The 20,203-nt window shown below is 47.4% G+C and overlaps 1 protein-coding gene across 1 annotated transcript in view; it reads right to left on the bottom strand.

Annotated features, from left to right (window-relative positions):
- Window positions 1-19,734, bottom strand: part of yap1 (Yes1 associated transcriptional regulator) — an 84,207-nt gene extending 64,473 nt beyond the window's left edge. The window contains exons 1-2 of the mRNA XM_031791308.1: window positions 19,024-19,734; window positions 16,802-17,031 (exon numbers count right to left, since the gene is read on the bottom strand). Of these exons, the coding sequence (XP_031647168.1) occupies window positions 16,802-17,031; window positions 19,024-19,224 (431 nt within the window). The 5' untranslated portion in view covers window positions 19,225-19,734. The remainder of the gene's footprint in view (window positions 1-16,801; window positions 17,032-19,023) is intronic.
- Between the last annotated feature and the right edge of the window lie 469 nt (window positions 19,735-20,203).

Below are 20,203 nucleotides of genomic sequence, written 5' to 3'. Positions count from 1 at the left end.
ATTAAAGCAAAGGGTGGCTATTTGAAGAATATAACATATAAAATACATTTAGTTTTGTTTAACACTTTTTTGGTTAATACATGTGTTATTTCATCGTTTTGATGTCTTCCCTATTATTCTCAAGCTGCATCCCTGTCTCACCCCACGGCCCCGTGGAAAGAAATCTTTATTGTTTGCCAAATTGAAGCACAGACGTGTTGTTTGGTGTACATGGATTTTATAACACCAGTTTTCATTGATTTATATAGCAGATCCTCATGCCAAATTGAGTCAAAAGCTTTTTTGGGAGAAAAAAACCCCATGACACTTTATTTTTGGTTTGGTTTGTTTGTTTGTCAGTTAGGGTGAATACGTGGTCTGTCGTACGGTAATTTGGTGAAAAGACTATTTGACATTTGCTCATTATTTTCACTGAGGAAATGAGTCTGCTGTTAATGATAATGCAGAGAATTTCCCCAAGGTTGCCGTTGATGCATATCCCACGGTAGTTATTGGGGACAAATGTGTCTACCCTGTCAGTTAACCCTCTCCCCTCCCCTGTCAGGTAACCCTCTCGCCTCCCCCTGTGCTCTCTCCTCCCCTGTCCCTCCCCCTGTCAGTTAACCCTCTCCCCTCCCCCTGTCAGGTATCCCTCTCCCCTCCCCCTGTCAGTTAACCCTCTCCCCTCCCCCTGTCAGTTAACCCTCTCCCCTCCCCCTGTCAGGTAACCCTCTCGCCTCCCCCTGTGCTCTCTCCTCCCCCTGTCCCTCCCCCTGTCAGTTAACCCTCTCCCCTCCCCCTGTCAGGTATCCCTCTCCCCTCCCTCTGTCAGGTAACCCTCTCCCCTCCCCCTGTCAGGTAACCCTCTCCCCTCCCCCTGTCAGGTAAACCTCTCCCCTCTCCCCTCCCCCTGTCAGGTAAACCTCTCCCCTCTCCCCTCCCCCTGTCAGGTAAACCTCCCCCCTCCCCTGTCAGGTAAACCTCTCCCCTCCCCCTGTCAGGTAAACCTCTCCCCTGCACTGTAAAGTCCATGGAAATGAATAGCACCTCCTCCCAGCTGCCCACTGCACTGAGGCTAGGAAACACTGTAAGTCCATGGAAATGAATAGCACCTCCTCCCAGCTGCCCACTGCACTGAGGCTAGGAACACTGTAAAGTCCATGGAAATGAATAGCAACTCTCCCCAGCTGCCCACTGCACTGAGGCTAGGAAACACTGTAAAGTCCATGGAAATGAATAGCACCTCCTCCCAGCTGCCCACTGCACTGAGGCTAGGAAACACTGTAAAGTCCATGGAAATGAATAGCATCCTCCCAGCTGCCCACTGCACTGAGGCTAGGAAACACTGTAAAGTCCATGGAAATGAATAGCACCTCCTCCCAGCTGCCCACTGCACTGAGGCTAGGAAACACTGTAAAGTCCATGGAAATGAATAGCACCTCCTCCCAGCTGCCCACTGCACTGAGGCTAGGAAACACTGTAAAGTCCATGGAAATGAATAGCACTCCTCCCAGCTGCCCACTGCACTGAGGCTAGGAAACACTGTAAAGTCCATGGAAATGAATAGCACCCTCCTCCCAGCTGCCCACTGCACTGAGGCTAGGAAACACTGTAAAGTCCATGGAAATGAATAGCACCTCCTCCAGCTGCCCACTGCACTGAGGCTAGGAAACACTGTAAAGTCCATGGAAATGAATAGCACCTCCTCCCAGCTGCCCACTGCACTGAGGCTAGGAACACTGTAAAGTCCATGGAAATGAATAGCACCTCCCCCAGCTGCCCACTGCACTGAGGCTAGGAAACACTGTAAAGTCCATGGAAATGAATAGCACCTCCTCCCAGCTGCCCACTGCACTGAGGCTAGGAAACACTGTAAAGTCCATGGAAATGAATAGCACCTCCTCCCAGCTGCCCACTGCACTGAGGCTAGGAAACACTGTAAAGTCCATGAAATGAATAGCACCTCCTCCCAGCTGCCCACTGCACTGAGGCTAGGAAACACTGTAAAGTCCATGGAAATGAATAGCACCTCCTCCCAGCTGCCCACTGCACTGAGGCTAGGAAACACTGTAAAGTCCATGGAAATGAATAGCACCTCCTCCAGCTGCCCACTGCACTGAGGCTAGGAAACACTGTAAAGTCCATGGAAATGAATAGCACCTCCTCCCAGCTGCCCACTGCACTGAGGCTAGGAAACACTGTAAAGTCCATGGAAATGAATAGCACCTCCTCCCAGCTGCCCACTGCACTGAGGCTAGGAAACACTGTAAAGTCCATGGAAATGAATAGCACCTCCTCCCAGCTGCCCACTGCACTGAGGCTAGGAAACACTGTAAAGTCCATGGAAATGAATAGCACCTCCTCCCAGCTGCCCACTGCACTGAGGCTAGGAAACACTGTAAAGTCCATGGAAATGAATAGCACCTCCTCCCAGCTGCCCACTGCACTGAGGCTAGGAAACACTGTAAAGTCCATGGAAATGAATAGCACCTCCTCCCAGCTGCCCACTGCACTGAGGCTAGGAAACACTGTAAAGTCCATGGAAATGAATAGCACCTCCTCCCAGCTGCCCACTGCACTGAGGCTAGGAAACACTGTAAAGTCCATGGAAATGAATAGCACCTCCTCCCAGCTGCCCACTGCACTGAGGCTAGGAAAACTGTAAAGTCCATGGAAATGAATAGCACCTCCTCCCAGCTGCCCACTGCACTGAGGCTAGGAAACACTGTAAAGTCCATGGAAATGAATAGCACCTCCTCCCAGCTGCCCACTGCACTGAGGCTAGGAAACACTGTAAAGTCCATGGAAATGAATAGCACCTCCTCCCAGCTGCCCACTGCACTGAGGCTAGGAACACTGTAAAGTCCATGGAAATGAATAGCACCTCCTCCCAGCTGCCCACTGCACTGAGGCTAGGAAACACTGTAAAGTCCATGGAAATGAATAGCACCTCCTCCCAGCTGCCCACTGCACTGAGGCTAGGAAACACTGTAAAGTCCATGGAAATGAATAGCACCTCCTCCCAGCTGCCCACTGCACTGAGGCTAGGAAACACTGTAAAGTCCATGGAAATGAATAGCACCTCCTCCCAGCTGCCCACTGCACTGAGGCTAGGAAACACTGTAAAGTCCATGGAAATGAATAGCACCTCCTCCCAGCTGCCCACTGCACTGAGGCTAGGAAACACTGTAAAGTCCATGGAAATGAATAGCACCTCCTCCCAGCTGCCCACTGCACTGAGGCTAGGAAACACTGTAAAGTCCATGGAAATGAATAGCACCTCCTCCCAGCTGCCCACTGCACTGAGGCTAGGAAACACTGTAAAGTCCATGGAAATGAATAGCACCTCCTCCCAGCTGCCCACTGCACTGAGGCTAGGAAACACTGCTCTCCCTTCTCTCTCCCTCTCCTTCTCTCTCCCTCTCCTTCTCTCTCCCTCTCCTTCTCTCTCCCCCTCTCCTTCACTCCCCCTCTCCCTCTTCTTCTCTCCACCTCTCCCTCTTCTTCTCTCCCTCTTCTTCTCTCCTTCTCTCTCCCTCCCTCTCCTTCTCTCCACCTCTCCCTCTTCTTCTCTCCCTCCCTCTCCCTCTCTCTCCTTCTCTCTCCTTCTCTCTCCTTCTCTCTCCTTCTCTCTCCTTCTCTCTCCTTCTCTCTCCTTCTCTCTCCTTCTCTCTCCCTCTCCCTCTCCTTCTCTCTCCCTCTCCTTCTCTCTCCCTCTCCTTCTCTCTCCCTCTCCTTCTCTCTCCCTCTCCTTCTCTCTCCCTCTCCTTCTCTCTCCCTCTCCTTCTCTCTCCCTCTCCCTTCTCTCTCCCTCTCCTTCTCTCTCCCTCTCCTTCTCTCTCCCTCTCCTTCTCTCTCCCTCTCCTTCTCTCCCTCTCCTTCTCTCTCCCTCTCCTTCTCTCTCCCTCTCCTTCTCTCTCCCTCTCCTTCTCTCTCCCTCTCCTTCTCTCTCCCTCTCCTTCTCTCTCCCTCTCCTTCTCCTCCCTCTCCTTCTCTCTCCCTCTCCTTCTCTCAATGTAATTTATTGGCATGAGAAACACATGTTTACAAATCAAATGTTATTTGTCACATGCGCTGAATACAACAGGTGTAGTAGACCTCACAGTGAAATGCTGAATACAACACCTCATAGTGAAATGCTGAATACAAGAGGTGTAGTAGACCTTACTGTGAAATGCTGAATACAACAACCCCCACGGTGAAATGCTGAATACAACACCTCACAGTGAAATGCTGGATACAACAGGTGTAGTAGACCTCACAGTGAAATGCTGAATACAACAGGTGTAGTAGACCTCACAGTGAAATGCTGAATACAACAGGTGTAGTAGACCTCACAGTGAAAAGCTTAATACAACAGGTGTAGTAGACCTCACAGTGAAATGCTGAATACAATAGGTGTAGTACACCTCACAGTAAAATGCTGAATACAACAGGTGTAGTAGACCTCACAGTGAAATGCTGAATACAACAGGTGTAGTAGACCTCACAGTGAAATGCTGAATACAACAGGTGTAGTAGACCTTACAGTGAAATGCTGAATACAACAGGTGTACTAGACGAGTAACGAGGCTCTATACAGGGTGTTACGGTACAGAGTCAATGTGGAGGCTATATACAGGGTGTTACAGTACAGAATCAATGTGGAGGCTATATACAGGGTGTTACGGTACAGAGTCAATGTGGAGGCTATATACAGGGGGTACCAGTACAGAGTCAATGTGGAGGCTATATACAGGGGGTACCAGTACAGAGTCAATGTGGAGGCTATATACAGGGTGTTACGGTACAGAGTCAATGTGGAGGCTATATACAGGGTGTTACGGTACAGCGTCAATGTGGAGGCTATATACAGGGTGTTACGGTACAGAGTCAATGTGGAGGCTATATACAGGGTGTTACGGTACAGAGTCAATGTGGAGACTATACACAGGGGGTACCGGTACAGAGTCAATGTGGAGGCTATATACAGGGGGTACCGGTACAGAGTCAATGATGAGGCTATATACAGGGGGTACCGGTACAGAGTCAATGATGAGGCTATATACAGGGGGTACCGGTACAGAGTCAATGATGAGGCTACATACAGGGGGGTACCGGTACAGAGTCAATGTGGAGGCTACATACAGGGTGTTACGGTACAGAGTCAATGTGGAGGCTATATACAGGGTGTTACGGTACAGAGTCAATGTGGAGGCTATATACAGGGTGTTACGGTACAGAGTCAATGTGGAGGCTATATACAGGGTGTTACGGTACAGAGTCAATGTGGAGGCTATATACAGGGGGTACCGGTACAGAGTCAATGTGGAGACTATACACAGGGGGTACCGGTACAGAGTCAATGTGGAGGCTATATACAGGGGGTACCGGTACAGAGTCAATGATGAGGCTATATACAGGGGGTACCGGTACAGAGTCAATGATGAGGCTATATACAGGGGGTACCGGTACAGAGTTAATGTGGAGGCTATATACAGGGGGTATCAGTACAGAGTCAATGTGGAGGCTATATAGAGGGTGTTACGGTACAGAGTCAATGTGGAGGCTATATACAGGGTGTTACGGTACAGAGTCAATGTGGAGGCTATATACAGGGTGTTACGGTACAGAGTCAATGTGGAGGCTATATACAGGGTGTTACGGTACAGAGTCAATGTGGAGGCTATATACAGGGGGCACCGGTACAGAGTCAATGTGGAGGCTATATACAGGGGGGTACCGGTACAGAGTCAATGTGGAGGCTATATACAGGGTGTTACGGTACAGAGTCAATGTGGAGGCTATATACAGGGGGTACCGGTACAGAGTCAATGTGGAGGCTATATACAGGGGGTACCGGTACAGAGTCAATGATGAGGCTATATACAGGGGGTACCGGTACAGAGTTAATGTGGAGGCTATATACAGGGGGTACCAGTACAGAGTCAATGTGGAGGCTATATACAGGGGGTACCGATACAGAGTCAATGATGAGGCTATATACAGGGGGTATCGGTACAGAGTCAATGTGGAGGCTACATACAGGGGGTACCGGTACAGAGTCAATGTGGAGGCTATATACAGGGTGTTATGGTACAGAGTCAATGTGGAGGCTATATACAGGGGGTACCGGTACAGAGTCAATGTGGAGGCTATATACAGGGGGGTACCGGTACAGAGTTAATGTGGAGGCTATATACAGGGGGTACTGGTACAGAGTTAATGTGGAGGCTATATACAGGGGGTACCGGTACAGAGACAATGTGGAGGCTATATACAGGGGGTACCGGTACAGAGTCAATGTGGAGGCTATATACAGGGGGTACCGGTACAGAGTCAATGTGGAGGCTATATACAGGGTGTTACGGTACAGAGTCAATGTGGAGGCTATATACAGGGTGTTACAGTACAGAGTCAATGTGGAGGCTACATACAGGGTGTTACGGTACAGAGTCAATGTGGAGGCTACATACAGGGTGTTACGGTACAGAGTCAATGTGGAGGCTATATACAGGGTGTTACGGTACAGAGTCAATGTGGAGGCTATATACAGGGGGCACCGGTACAGAGTCAATGTGGAGGCTATATACAGGGGGTACCGGTACAGAGTCAATGTGGAGGCTATATACAGGGTGTTACGGTACAGAGTCAATGTGGAGGCTATATACAGGGGGTACCAGTACAGAGTCAATGTGGAGGCTATATACAGGGGGTACCGGTACAGAGTCAATGTGGAGGCTATATACAGGGGGTACCGGTACAGAGTCAATGTGGAGGCTATATACAGGGGGTACCGGTACAGAGTCAATGATGAGGCTATATACAGGGGGTACCGGTACAGAGTTAATGTGGAGGCTATATACAGGGGGTACCAGTACAGAGTCAATGTGGAGGCTATATACAGGGGGTACCGATACAGAGTCAATGATGAGGCTATATACAGGGGGTATCGGTACAGAGTCAATGTGGAGGCTACATACAGGGGGTACCGGTACAGAGTCAATGTGGAGGCTATATACAGGGTGTTATGGTACAGAGTCAATGTGGAGGCTATATACAGGGGGTACCGGTACAAGAGTTAATGTGGAGGCTATATACAGGGGGTACCGGTACAGAGTTAATGTGGAGGCTATATACAGGGGGTACCGGTACAGAGACAATGTGGAGGCTATATACAGGGGGTACCGGTACAGAGTCAATGTGGAGGCTATATACAGGGTGTTACGGTACAGAGTCAATGTGGAGGCTATATACAGGGTGTTACAGTACAGAGTCAATGTGGAGGCTACATACAGGGTGTTACGGTACAGAGTCAATGTGGAGGCTATATACAGGTGGTACCGGTACAGAGTCAATGTGGAGGCTATATACAGGGGGTATCGGTACAGAGTCAATGTGGAGGCTATATACAGGGGGTACCGGTACAGAGGCCCGGTATAGGCCCGGTATAGGCCCGGTATAGGCCCGGTATAGGCCCGGTATAGGCCCGGTATCGAGGTCCTGGATGTCAAGAAGTGAAATAGAAAAGAAACAAAAAGACAAAAAAGGTCCAGTAACCATGACACTCACACAGGTTCCAGATGTTATATTATTGGTCATGTTGTGACAACGTGGAAATAGTTAAAGTACACAGGGGAAAATAAATAAACATAAATATGGGTTGTATTTACAATGGTGTTTGTTCTTCACTGGTTGACCTTTTCTTGTGGCAACAGGTCACAAATCTTGCTGCTGTGATGGCACACTGTGGAATTTCAACCAATATATATGGGAGTTTATCAAAATTGGGTTTGTTGTTGAATTCTTTGTGGGTCTGTGTAATCTGAGGGAAATATGTCTCTCTAATATGGTCATACATTGGGCAGGAGGTTAGAAGTGCAGCTCAGTTTCCACCTCATTTTGTGGGCAGTGAGCACATAGTCTGTCTTCTCTTGAGAGCCAGGTCTGCCTACGGCGGCCTTTCTCAATAGCAAGGCTATGCTCACTGAGTCTGTACATAGTCAAAGCCTTCCTTAATTTTGGGTCAGTCACAGTGGTCAGGTATTTGCTCATTTGCTCGTATATTGTTTTCACTGAGGAAATGTACGAGTCTGCTGTTAATGATAATGCAGAGGATTTTTCCCAAGGTTGCTGTTAACGTATATCCCACGGTAGTTATTGGTAGTTATTGGGGTTGAATTTGTTTCCACTTTTGTGGAGATCAGACCTTGGTTAAAAATATTGGGGAAGGTGCCAGAGCTGAGGATGATGTTAAAGAGTTCAAGTTTAGCCAATTGAATTTTGTAGTCTGTTTATTTTATCATTTCATTTAAGATACCATCAACCCCACAGGCCTCTTTTGGTTGGAGGGTTTGTCCTGTAGTTCATTCAATGTAATTGGAGAATCCAGTGGGTTCTGGTAGTCTTTAATAATTGATTCTAAGATGTGTAATTGATCATGTGTATGTATTAGCTGTTTGTTCTTTGTTGTAGAGCCAATCAGACTGGAGAAGTGGTTTATCCATACATCTCCATTTTGGATAGATCTTTGTGTTGATGTTTGTTTAGAGTTTCCAATTTTCCCAGAAGTGGTTAGATTCTATGGATTCTTCAATTACATTGAGCTGATTTCTGACGTGCTGTTCCTTCTTTTTCCGTAGTGTATTTCTGTATTGTTTTAGTGATTCACCAAAGTGAAGGCTCAGGTTCTGGGTTTCTGTGGTTTTGGTTGGATAAGTTTCTCAATTCCCTTCTTAGGTTTTTTGCATTCTTCATAAAAACCATGTCATTGTTGTTCATTTTCTTAGGTAATTTTGTCTCTCTCTTCCTCTCCCCCCCTCCCTCCCTCAGGACTGCTGTGGGGTTTATAATGAAACCAGCAAGACAAACTCGGAACAAGAGGCAGGAGACTGCTCACTCACTATCACTCATTCAGCAAATACAACTACATCCCCCGCTGACAGAACCAAACTGTGACAAAACTATAGTCAATGCTGTCTGTTCTCAGGGTTCTGTTGCTGTAAGAGCCCTAGGTTGCTTCCCAACTGGTACCCTATTCCCTACGTAGTGCACTACTTTTGACCAGTATGCACTACTTAGGGAACCATTTGGGACTCAGGCAGTATCTAGTCAAATAATAACACTACGTAGAACGTACTATATCTTCTATAACATCTAATTCAACTAAATACAAAGTCCATGTGTTTATCTCCTAACTACAAAAACTAACCAGTCAATTAGAATGTAACAGCGACAGGTTTAGGTTACTGTCATTCACCCAGTTCAATGTAACAGTGACAGGTTTAGGTTACTGTCATTCATATTCACCCAGTTCAATGTAACAGTGACAGGTTTAGGTTACTGTCATTCATATTCACCCAGTTCAATGTAACAGTGACAGGTTTAGGTTACTGTCATTCATATTCACCCAGTTCAATGTAACAGTGACAGGTTTAGGTTACTGTCATTCACCCAGTTCAATGTAACAGTGATAGGTTTAGGTTACTGTCATTCACCCAGTTCAATGTAACAGTGACAGGTTTAGGTTACTGTCTTTCACCCAGTTCAATGTAACAGTGATAGGTTTAGGTTACTGTCATTCACCCAGTTCAATGTAACAGTGACAGGTTTAGGTTACTGTCATTCACCCAGTTCAATGTAACAGTGACAGGTTTAGGTTACTGTCTTTCACCCAGTTCAATGTAACAGTGACAGGTTTAGGTTACTGTCATTCATATTCACCCAGTTCAATGTAACAGTGACAGGTTTAGGTTACTGTCTTTCACCCAGTTCAATGTAACAGTGATAGGTTTAGGTTACTGTCATTCACCCAGTTCAATGTAACAGTGACAGGTTTAGGTTACTGTCATTCACCCAGTTCAATGTAACAGTGATAGGTTTAGGTTACTGTCATTCATATTCACCCAGTTCAATGTAACAGCGACAGGTTTAGGTTACTACATGATACTAGAATGTTCCCCTGTACCCATCATGAGGTTGATACAACCTAGTCTAGGAATGAAAGATTATAACGTAGGTGCACAAGTCGAGAGACAAATAGGAGCCAAGTAGTCAAGGTGACAGACAGTGACAAATTCAATACCAACTTGCAGACTCTTACCTGCATCTAGCTGATCTAGCGTGTAATCATTAGAACAAACAGTTGTGTTTTGCAACTAAAACGAGAGTATTTATTGAACAAATTCAGGTAGGTCCATCCCCGTTTCATTCTGTTTCAGAAACGTTTAGCAAAATAATAGGTGGAATGAATACACCCCTGATCACAGTTCCCTTTTATAGCAGCATCACTTTGTATAATTCCTTCTCGCATCTCCTCTCACTTTTGCTTGTGGACTTCAGTGCACAACACAACAGCTGTCTGTGACCAGGTGAAAAAACCTCTCCAAGCCAAACCTTCATATCATAACCGCTAACCGCTACACAACCTACATCGTTGTCACCATATTAACGTTATAGTCACCAAACTAGAACTAACGCTTTAGTAAACCCAAAATCCAATCAAAAAGTACAATGTACAGCAAGCAGTTTAGCAGTTACACCGGTGGGCCCCGGCGGCAATAAATAAATAAAACGGAAAGCTTACCTTGACTTGGAAGAGTTCCAGTGTTGGATAGCCAGGTAGCGAACATAAACAGCATTCCACTCGGAGTGAGATTGTTGAGTAGGCTAGCTAGCTAGCTAAGTATGCTAAACTTAGTTAGCTAAACTAAGAAGGAAAATCTGCAACATGTAATCGGCAGTGTGTGTGACAACTAGGCAAGTCAGTTAAGAACAAATTCTTATTTTCAATGACGGCCTAGGAACAGTGGGTTAACCGCCTGTTCAAGGGCAGAACGACCTTGTCAGCTTGGGGATTTGAACTTGCAACCTTCCGGTTACTAGTCCAACGCTCTAACCACTAGGCTACCCTGCCGCCCCATGTTGTGTGACAAAACTGCACATTTAAGAGTGGCCTTATATTGCCCCCAGCACAAGGTGCACCTGTGTAATGATCATGCTGATTAATCAGCTTCTTGATACACACCTGTCAGGTGGATGGATTATCTTGGTAAAGGAGAAATGCTCACTAACAGGGATGTAAACAAATTTGTGTTCAACATTTGAGAGAAACAAACTTTTTGTGTGTATGGGACATTTCCTGGGATCTTTTATTTCAGCTTGTGAAACACGGGACCAACACTTTACATGCTGCATTTATATTGTACTTCAGTTTACTATATTTTAATACAAAAATTGTTTTTTAATGTTTCACTATTTAAAAATGTTATGATATTCACAAAGTAGTATGGTCCTCCCATTCCTCCTCTGAGCAGCCTCCACTGTTTTACACTTCATCGTAGGCATTTGTCTATTTTGGGACGGCTCACATGAGCCTCCTTCCACCACCTCACAGGCGCTCTGCTTTCCTCTGCTCTGTTCTGCCTGAATACAGCTCAGTGTTTCTCTGCTCCCTGGTCGTCGGGACAAAGGGAGGGCCAGCAGATCAGAATATGTCTCAAATGGCACCCTATTCCCTATATAGTGCACTACTTTGGACCAGAGCACCCTATTCCCTATGTAGTGCACTACTTTGGACCAGAGCACCCTATTCCCTATGTAGTGCACTACTTTGGACCAGAGCACCCTATTCCTTATATAGTGCACTACTTTGGACCAGAGCACCCTATTCCTTATATAGTGCACTACTTTGGACCAGAGCACCCTATTCCCTATGTAGTGCACTACTTTGGACCAGAGCTGCTCCAGTCTTCGCCCAGTCCTCTCCCTCTCCCTCTTCTTTCTGGGCTCCACATGGCAGAGTCCATTCACCTCCATCGACACAAAGCTGCCTGCCACGGCAGCCATCACAGTAGCGTCATCATGGCTGAAGGAAACTACAAGGGAAACTTGCTTCCAAACCAGAGCGTCATCATGCAGCAACCACAGCTTTATGAGTCACTGGAGTCACCTCCCAAATGGCACCCTATTCCATATATAGCCCATCGGGCTCTGGTCAAAAGTAGTGCACTATATAGGGACTAGGGCTCTGGTCAAAAGTAGTGCACTATATAGGGTGTAATTTGGGACGTTCACACGGGGACCGCTCACACTGGGGACCGCTCACACTGGGGACCGCTCACACTGGGGACCGCTCACACTGGGGGACGCTCACACTGGGGGACGCTCACACTGGGGGACGCTCACACTGGGGGACGCTCACACTGGGGGACGCTCACACTGGGGGACGCTCACACTGGGGGACGCTCACACTGGGATAACTGGCTCTACTTGGGGCCCTGCAGGCCTGCTGAAGGAGATCCAGAATGAGTAAATGTGATGACTACTAAACTGTTTTAAACACCATATCCTAAAAGACCGCGGTCAGTCTGTCACCTGAATGAAACGTCAACTTTTTCTCTTTTTGAGTCTGTTATTACATCTCTCTCCTCCTTCTCTTCCTCCCTCCAAGGGTTGGTCAGACAACCCCTGTTTATAAATAGGAGAGTTTTTCAGCAGCTCTGCTGAGGAGGTCTCTTTTCATTTCAGATCGAGTGTCTCTCAACTTTGATGTGCGGCCGATACAGAATGCTTTCAGGGTGCTCCGTAACACGGTCACAAACATGCCTAGCATGGAACGCTGTACTCCAAAAGTGTCATGGCGACAACCTCAGTCTCTGTTATGTCATAACATTCTGTAACATATCACTGAGACAAAAAATGTAATTACTGAAGAAATACATGTAGAGAAGAATATCAACATACTCTGAAGATGTCAACTGAGTGAATTACCAGAGTTTTGCGCAGGTTCTCTCTATTTTCAGAAAAGAGAAAAGCCAAACGTGACTATGAGGGACAAAGAGGAAGTCATCAAGATGCTCCTACTGAGATTATGGAAGTAGTTGACCAACCACAGCAGCTTCCTGTGAGAGAGTTGACCGCAAACATAGCTGGGGTTAACTAACACAAAAAGCCACAACATCACCATTCAGTCTCCCCAGTGATGTAAAGCTACATCACCATTCAGTCTCCCCAGTGATGTAAAGCTACATCACCATTCAGTCTCCCCAGTGGTGTAAAGCTACAAGACCACCATTCAGTCTCCCCAGTGGTGTAAAGCTACAACATCACCAGGGATGTTCTCTGTTTAGTGAGTCCTCCAGATCAGAGGCATTAGGGATGACCAGGTATGTTCTCTGTTTAGTGAGTCTGTCAGATCAGAGGCAGTAGGGATGATGAGTGATGAGTGATATATAGTGGTTTTACTAGAGGGACTGGGGTCAACTAGTGATATATAGTGGATAGTGGTTTTACTAGAGGGACTGGGGGTCAACTAGTGATATATAGTGGATAGTGGTTTTACTAGAGGGAATGGGGGTCAACTAGTGATATATAGTGGATAGTGGTTTTACTAGAGGGACTGGAGGTCAACTAGCTATATATAGTGGATAGGGGTTGTACTAGAGGGACCGGGGTCAACTAGTTATATATAGTGGTTGTGCTAGAGGGACTGGGGGTCAACCTATGTGAGAATGCTGTTCATCGACTACAGCTCAGCATTTAACACCATAGTACCCTCCAAACTCGTAATCAAGCTCGAGACCCTGGGTCTCGACCCCGCCCTGTGCAACTGGGTACTGGACTTCCTGACGGGCCGCCCCCAGGTGGTGAGGGTAGGTAACAACATCTCCACCCCGCTGATCCTCAACACTGCGGCCCCACAAGGGTGCGTTCTGAGCCCTCTCCTGTACTCCCTGTTCACCCACGACTGCGTGGCCACGCACGCCTCCAACTCAATCATCAAGTTTGCGGACGACACTACATTGGTAGGCTTGATTACCAACAACGACGAGACGGCCTACAGGGAGGAGGTGAGGGCCCTCGGAGTGTGGTGTCAGGAAAATAACCTCACACTCAACGTCAACAAAACTAAGGAGATGATTGTGGACTTCAGGAAACAGCAGAGGGAGCACCCCCTTATCCACATCGATGTGGAGAGGGTAGTAAGTTTTAAGTTCCTCTGCGTACACATCAAACAAACTGAATTGGTCCACCCACACAGACAGCATCGTGAAGAAGGCGCAGCAGCGCCTCTTCAACCTCAGGAGGCTGAAGAAATGCAGCTTGTCACCAAAAGCACTCACAAACTTCTACAGATGCACAATCGAGAGCATTCTGTCGGGCTGTATCACTGCCTGGTACGGCAACTGCTCCGCCCACAACCATAAGGCTGAGGGTAGTGAGGGTAGTGAGGTCTGCACAACGCATCACTGGGGGCAAACTACCTGCCCTCCAGGACACCTACACCACCCGATGGCAAAAAAGATAATCAAGGACAACAACGACCCGAGCCACTGCCTGTTCACCCCGCTATCATCCAGAAGGCGAGGTCAGTACAGGTGCATCAAAGCTGGGGCCGAGAGACTGAAAAACAGCTTCTATCTCAAGGGCATCAGACTGTTAAACAGCCACCACTAACATTGAGTGGCTGCTGCCATACATGTAATAAATATATCACTAGCCACTTTAAACAATGCTACCTTATATAATGTTACTTACCCTACATTATTCATCTCATATGCATACGTATATACTGTACTCTATATCATCTACTGCATCCTTATGTAATACATGTATCACTAGCTACTTTAACTATGCCACTTTGTTTACATACTGATCTCATATGTACATACTGTACTCGATACCATCTACTGCATCTTGTCTATGCCGCTCTGTACCATCACTCATTCATATATCTTTATGTACATATTCTTTATCCCTTTACACTTGTGTGTATAAGGTAGTAGTTTTGGAATTGTTAGGTTAGATTACTTGTTGGTTATTACTGCATTGTCGGGAACTAGAAGCACAAGCATTTCGCTACACTCACATTAACATCTGCTAACCATGTGTATGTGACAAATAAAATTACGTTCTAGCTGTAACCTGATCCCCAGACACTACGTTCCAGCTGTAACCTGATCCACAGACACTACGTTCCAGCTGTAACCTGATCCCCAGACACTACGTTCCAGCTGTAACCTGATCCCCAGACACTACGTTCCAGCTGTAACCTGATCCCCAGACACTACGTTCCAGCTGTAACCTGATCCCCAGACACTACGTTCCAGCTGTAACCTGATCCCCAGACACTACGTTCCAGCTGTAACCTGATCCCCAGACACTACGTTCCAGCTGTAACCTGATCCCCAGACACTACGTTCCAGCTGTAACCTGATCCCCAGACACTGCGTTCCAGCTGTAACCTGATCCCCAGACACTGCGTTCCAGCTGTAACCTGATCCCCAGACACTGCGTTCCAGCTGTAACCTGATCCCCAGACACTGCGTTCCAGCTGTAACCTGATCCCCAGACACTACGTTCCAGCTGTAACCTGATCCCCAGACACTACGTTCCAGCTGTAACCTGATCCCCAGACACTACGTTCCAGCTGTAACCTGATCCCCAGACACTACGTTCCAGCTGTAACCTGATCCCCAGACACTACGTTCCAGCTGTAACCTGATCCCCAGACACTACGTTCCAGCTGTAACCTGATCCCCAGACACTACGTTCCAGCTGTAACCTGATCCCCAGACACTACGTTCCAGCTGTAACCTGATCCCCAGACACTACGTTCCAGCTGTAACCTGATCCCCAGACACTGCGTTCCAGCTGTAACCTGATCCCCAGACACTGCGTTCCAGCTGTAACCTGATCCCCAGACACTGCGTTCCAGCTGTAACCTGATCCCCAGACACTGCGTTCCAGCTGTAACCTGATCCCCAGACACTACGTTCCAGCTGTAACCTGATCCCCAGACACTACGTTCCAGCTGTAACCTGATCCCCAGACACTACGTTCCAGCTGTAACCTGATCCCCAGACACTACGTTCCAGCTGTAACCTGATCCCCAGACACTACGTTCCAGCTGTAACCTGATCCCCAGACACTACGTTCCAGCTGTAACCTGATCCCCAGACACTACGTTCCAGCTGTAACCTGATCCCCAGACACTACGTTCCGTTCCAGCTGTAACCTGATCCCCAGACACTACGTTCCAGCTGTAACCTGATCCCCAGACACTACGTTCCAGCTGTAACCTGATCCCCAGACACTACGTTCCAGCTGTAACCTGATCCCCAGACACTACGTTCCAGCTGTAACCTGATCCCCAGACACTACGTTCCAGCTGTAACCTGATCCCCAGACACTACGTTCCAGCTGTAACCTGATCCCCAGACACTACGTTCCAGCTGTAACCTGATCCCCAGACACTACGTTCCAGCTGTAACCTGATCCCCAGACACTACGTTCCAGCTGTAACCTGATCCCCAGACACTACGTTCCAGCTGTAACCTGATCCCCAGACACTACGTTCCAGCTGTAACCTGATCCCCAGACACTGCGTTCCAGCTGTAACCTGATCCCCAGACACTGCGTTCCAGCTGTAACCTGATCCCCAGACACTGCGTTCCAGCTGTAACCTGATCCCCAGACACTACGTTCCAGCTGTAACCTGATCCCCAGACACTACGTTCCAGCTGTAACCTGATCCCCAGACACTACGTTCCAGCTAACCTGATCCCCAGACACTACGTTCCAGCTGTAACCTGATCCCCAGACACTACGTTCCAGCTGTAACCTGATCCCCAGACACTACGTTCCAGCTGTAACCTGATCCCCAGACACTATGTTCCAGCTGTAACCTGATCCCCAGACACTATGTTCCAGCTGTAACCAAAAGTGCACTACCTTTGATACCTTTGATCAGGGCCCATAGGGCTGTTATTGGATCTTAATAATAGCATTATTAAAAAGGCATAGAGAGTTAACATACATAAGGTTCTGTTATTAAACTTACTTGAGGAAGTATCTTTGTCCAGAGGGGGTCTTGGCCATCTCCCAGCCCGGGGGCAGGGGCATGTCCTCTGGGATCTCATAAGACGACTGTCGGAGGTGCGATGGGGGAGCGCCAGCAGGGACCATGCCCAACAGGGGAGACACTGCCCCTAGCTGTAGGGAGGCAGGGGACGAGTGGGCACGCACGTGGTGGGGGGCGATGGCACCGGCTGTACCTGCGTCTGTGCTGGTCTGGGCGGAGAGAAGAGGAAGAGAGAGGAGGAGAGAGAGAGAGGAGGAGTAGGAGAGGGGAGTCAGGGAAGAGGAGGAGTAGGAGAGGGGAGTCAGGGAAGAGGAGGAGTAGGAGAGGGGAGTCAGGGAAGAGGAGGAGTAGGAGAGGGGAGTCAGGGAAGAGGAGGAGTAGGAGAGGGGAGTCAGGGAAGAGGAGGAGGAGAGGGGAGTCAGGGAAGAGGAGGAGGAGAGGGGAGTCAGAGAAGAGGAGGAGTAGGAGAGGGGAGTCAGAGAAGAGGAGGAGTAGGAGAGGGGAGTCAGAGAAGAGGAGTAGGAGGAGAGGGGAGTCAGGGAAGAGGAGTAGGAGGAGAGGGGAGTCAGGGAAGAGGAGGAGTAGGAGAGGGGAGTCAGGGAAGAGTAGGAGTAGGAGAGGGGAGTCAGGGAAGAGTAGGAGTAGGAGAGGGGAGTCAGGGAAGAGTAGGAGTAGGAGAGGGGAGTCAGGGAAGAGTAGGAGTAGGAGAGGGGAGTCAGGGAAGAGTAGAGTAGGAGAGGGGAGTCAGGGAAGAGTAGAGTAGGAGAGGGGAGTCAGGGAAGAGGAGGAGGAGAGGGGAGTCAGGGAAGAGTAGAGTAGGAGAGGGCAGTCAGAGAAGAGGAGGAGGAGAGGGGAGTCAGGGAAGAGTAGAGTAGGAGAGGGGAGTCAGGGAAGAGTAGAGTAGGAGAGGGCAGTCAGAGAAGAGGAGGAGGAGAGGGGAGTCAGGGAAGAGTAGAGTAGGAGAGGAGTCAGGGAAGAGTAGAGGAGGAGAGGGGAGTCAGGGAAGAGTAGAGGAGGAGAGGGGAGTCAGGGAAGAGGAGGAGGAGTGGGGAGTCAGGGAAGAGGAGGAGGAGTGGGGAGTCAGGGAAGAGGAGGAGGAGAGGGGAGTCAGGGAAGAGGAGGAGGAGAGGGGAGTCAGGGAAGAGGAGGAGGAGAGGGGAGTCAGAGAAGAGAAGAGGAGGAGGAGAGGGGAGTCAGGGAAGTGATTCACTAACTTCACTAACATGAGTCACCCAGATTACTGATGGAAAGTTCTCATACAAAACACCTAATTACATGTTGTTCAATCAGGTTCCGCACTATTCAAAGTAACTAATATAATTCATTATAGTCAAGTTTTATAAGGAGTTGAGTTTAATAAAGAAATACATTGGTTGTTGTTCCACGCAATAAGAACAAACTTTCTGTTCATAAACTTGAATGAAGCAAACATTATGATAATAAGAAGGCCTCGTCTCACTGCTCGGTTTATAAAGCCTGGAGAAGACAAGAGGGCTGATGCAGCAGGGACAACAACTCTGAAAGTCCTGAAAGCGCATACTCCGACACGTCCATGCCACCGTCAAACCGCGCATGCGCACGGTTGGCTCAACTCACTCATTAAAGATCAGAAACCGAACGGGTTAAAAAGTGTAAATGGGCTACGAGTGATTCCACCACATGATTTCCTAAGCTTTTTACTAACATTAAAGGGCATGCATTGTTTAACTAAACTGACCTGTTACAAGCATAGGGCCTCACACTGCAGTCCATTCCTCGATTTACAAACGTAACAACTTTATATCAATCTTAAAACGAATATTATGTTCATCTTGGTGTATTAATTAAATAATACTTTTCGGAAATACAATAAACTGCATTATATCAAGCCTGCATAAGATATATCTGTACCTTAAACGTTTGGAATAACTTACATGAACTATAGTAATAGCACGTAGGTAGTACTAGTTAATATGCCTAACACTTAGAAAAAGTTATTCAACAACTCCTGAAAAAGTGAAGCTGCTTCAGTTGATTCATCTTGATTTAGACAACAGAAGATCCCTTCTAATGTAATGTAATGTACGTGTTGGGACACAGTCGACTAGTAACATGCGTGGGTAAAAGTCAAAGAACACAACGGATTGTTCTCTTTATAGTTGGTGAAGTGTCTGGGGGCTTTGTATCTGGGCTGTGTGTGAGGGTGGTCTCTCTCGTCTTACTTGTCTGGAGTGGGACTTTGGCTCTGGCGGTTTGAAGAAGGAATCTGGAAGCTTTCTCATCCTCATAGGGACGGAGGGGGGGACGATGGTATTTTTCGGGTTCATAACAGCGTTGAAAAGGGCCTCCAGGTCCGTCTCGGAGTCTCCACGGACGTGGATTATCTGGTGACCGGCCGGGGGGTTGTGCTGGCTCGGATCCATGTTTATTCCAACAAAAAATATCCAAAAAAAACGATTTACCCGAGAAAAAAAAATATGTTTAAAAAGACTCAACTCAAAGAGACAAAAAAAAAATTACGTTTTTCGGAGAGCGAAACTCGAAACCTCGATCATCGAAAGTTAAATCAAAGTGAGTCCAAAAGTAAATTTGATGAAGTTATGTTCTCCCAGCAGCAGGGTTAGCTATCGCAGTCACCACCAACTGTACACTTCTTTCCGATGTTTCGGGAGAACACACTGTAAAATATAACAACGCGCATATCTACTCAACTGTCTCTGTAACTTTTACACACAAAAACAAGAAACGCAAAGAAAAAGTTGAACCTTTACCTGGCTAAAGTCAAATTACTGCACAGATTTACCCTCGAAAGTTTTTCAGATTTTTCCATAAAACACGAGTGACAGCGCACATTGCAAATCCCAGCCGTGTCAGTGTTGTAAAGTTGAGTCTGACTTGGGTCTAAACTCTGACTCATGTGATCTGAGCCTCAGACCGGGCGGAGCCTGGCCGCGTTATCTGGAACGACAAGTTCCTTTAAAGACACGGAGAGAACTTCCTCGACCGCAATATCACAGTAAAACAGCTTCATATTTTAGACAAACTTCAAGTGCTTTGGTGTGGGAAAAGTTATTTTAATTATACTGAATAAAAATATAAACGCAACCATGCAACAATTTCAAATATGTTACCGAGTTACAGTTCATCTAAGGAAATCAGTCAATTGAAATAAATAAATTAGGACCTAATCGATCGATTTGACATGACTGGGAATACTGTTAGTCAAAAAGGTTGTGGATCAGAAAACTCCTCCGTATCTGTTGTGACCACCTCATACAGAGTGACACATGCTTATTTTATTTTAAGTCACTTGAGAACAAATTCTTATTTACAATGACGGCCTACGTCCTATGGGACTCCCAATCACAGCCAGATGTGATGCAGCCTGGATTTGAACCAGGG

This window comes from Oncorhynchus kisutch, linkage group LG15 (genome assembly GCF_002021735.2).
Source record: "Oncorhynchus kisutch isolate 150728-3 linkage group LG15, Okis_V2, whole genome shotgun sequence".
NCBI classification, from domain to species: domain Eukaryota; kingdom Metazoa; phylum Chordata; class Actinopteri; order Salmoniformes; family Salmonidae; genus Oncorhynchus; species Oncorhynchus kisutch.
Note: the sequence above shows the minus strand (reverse complement) of the source record. Positions and strands in the feature narration are given on the sequence as shown.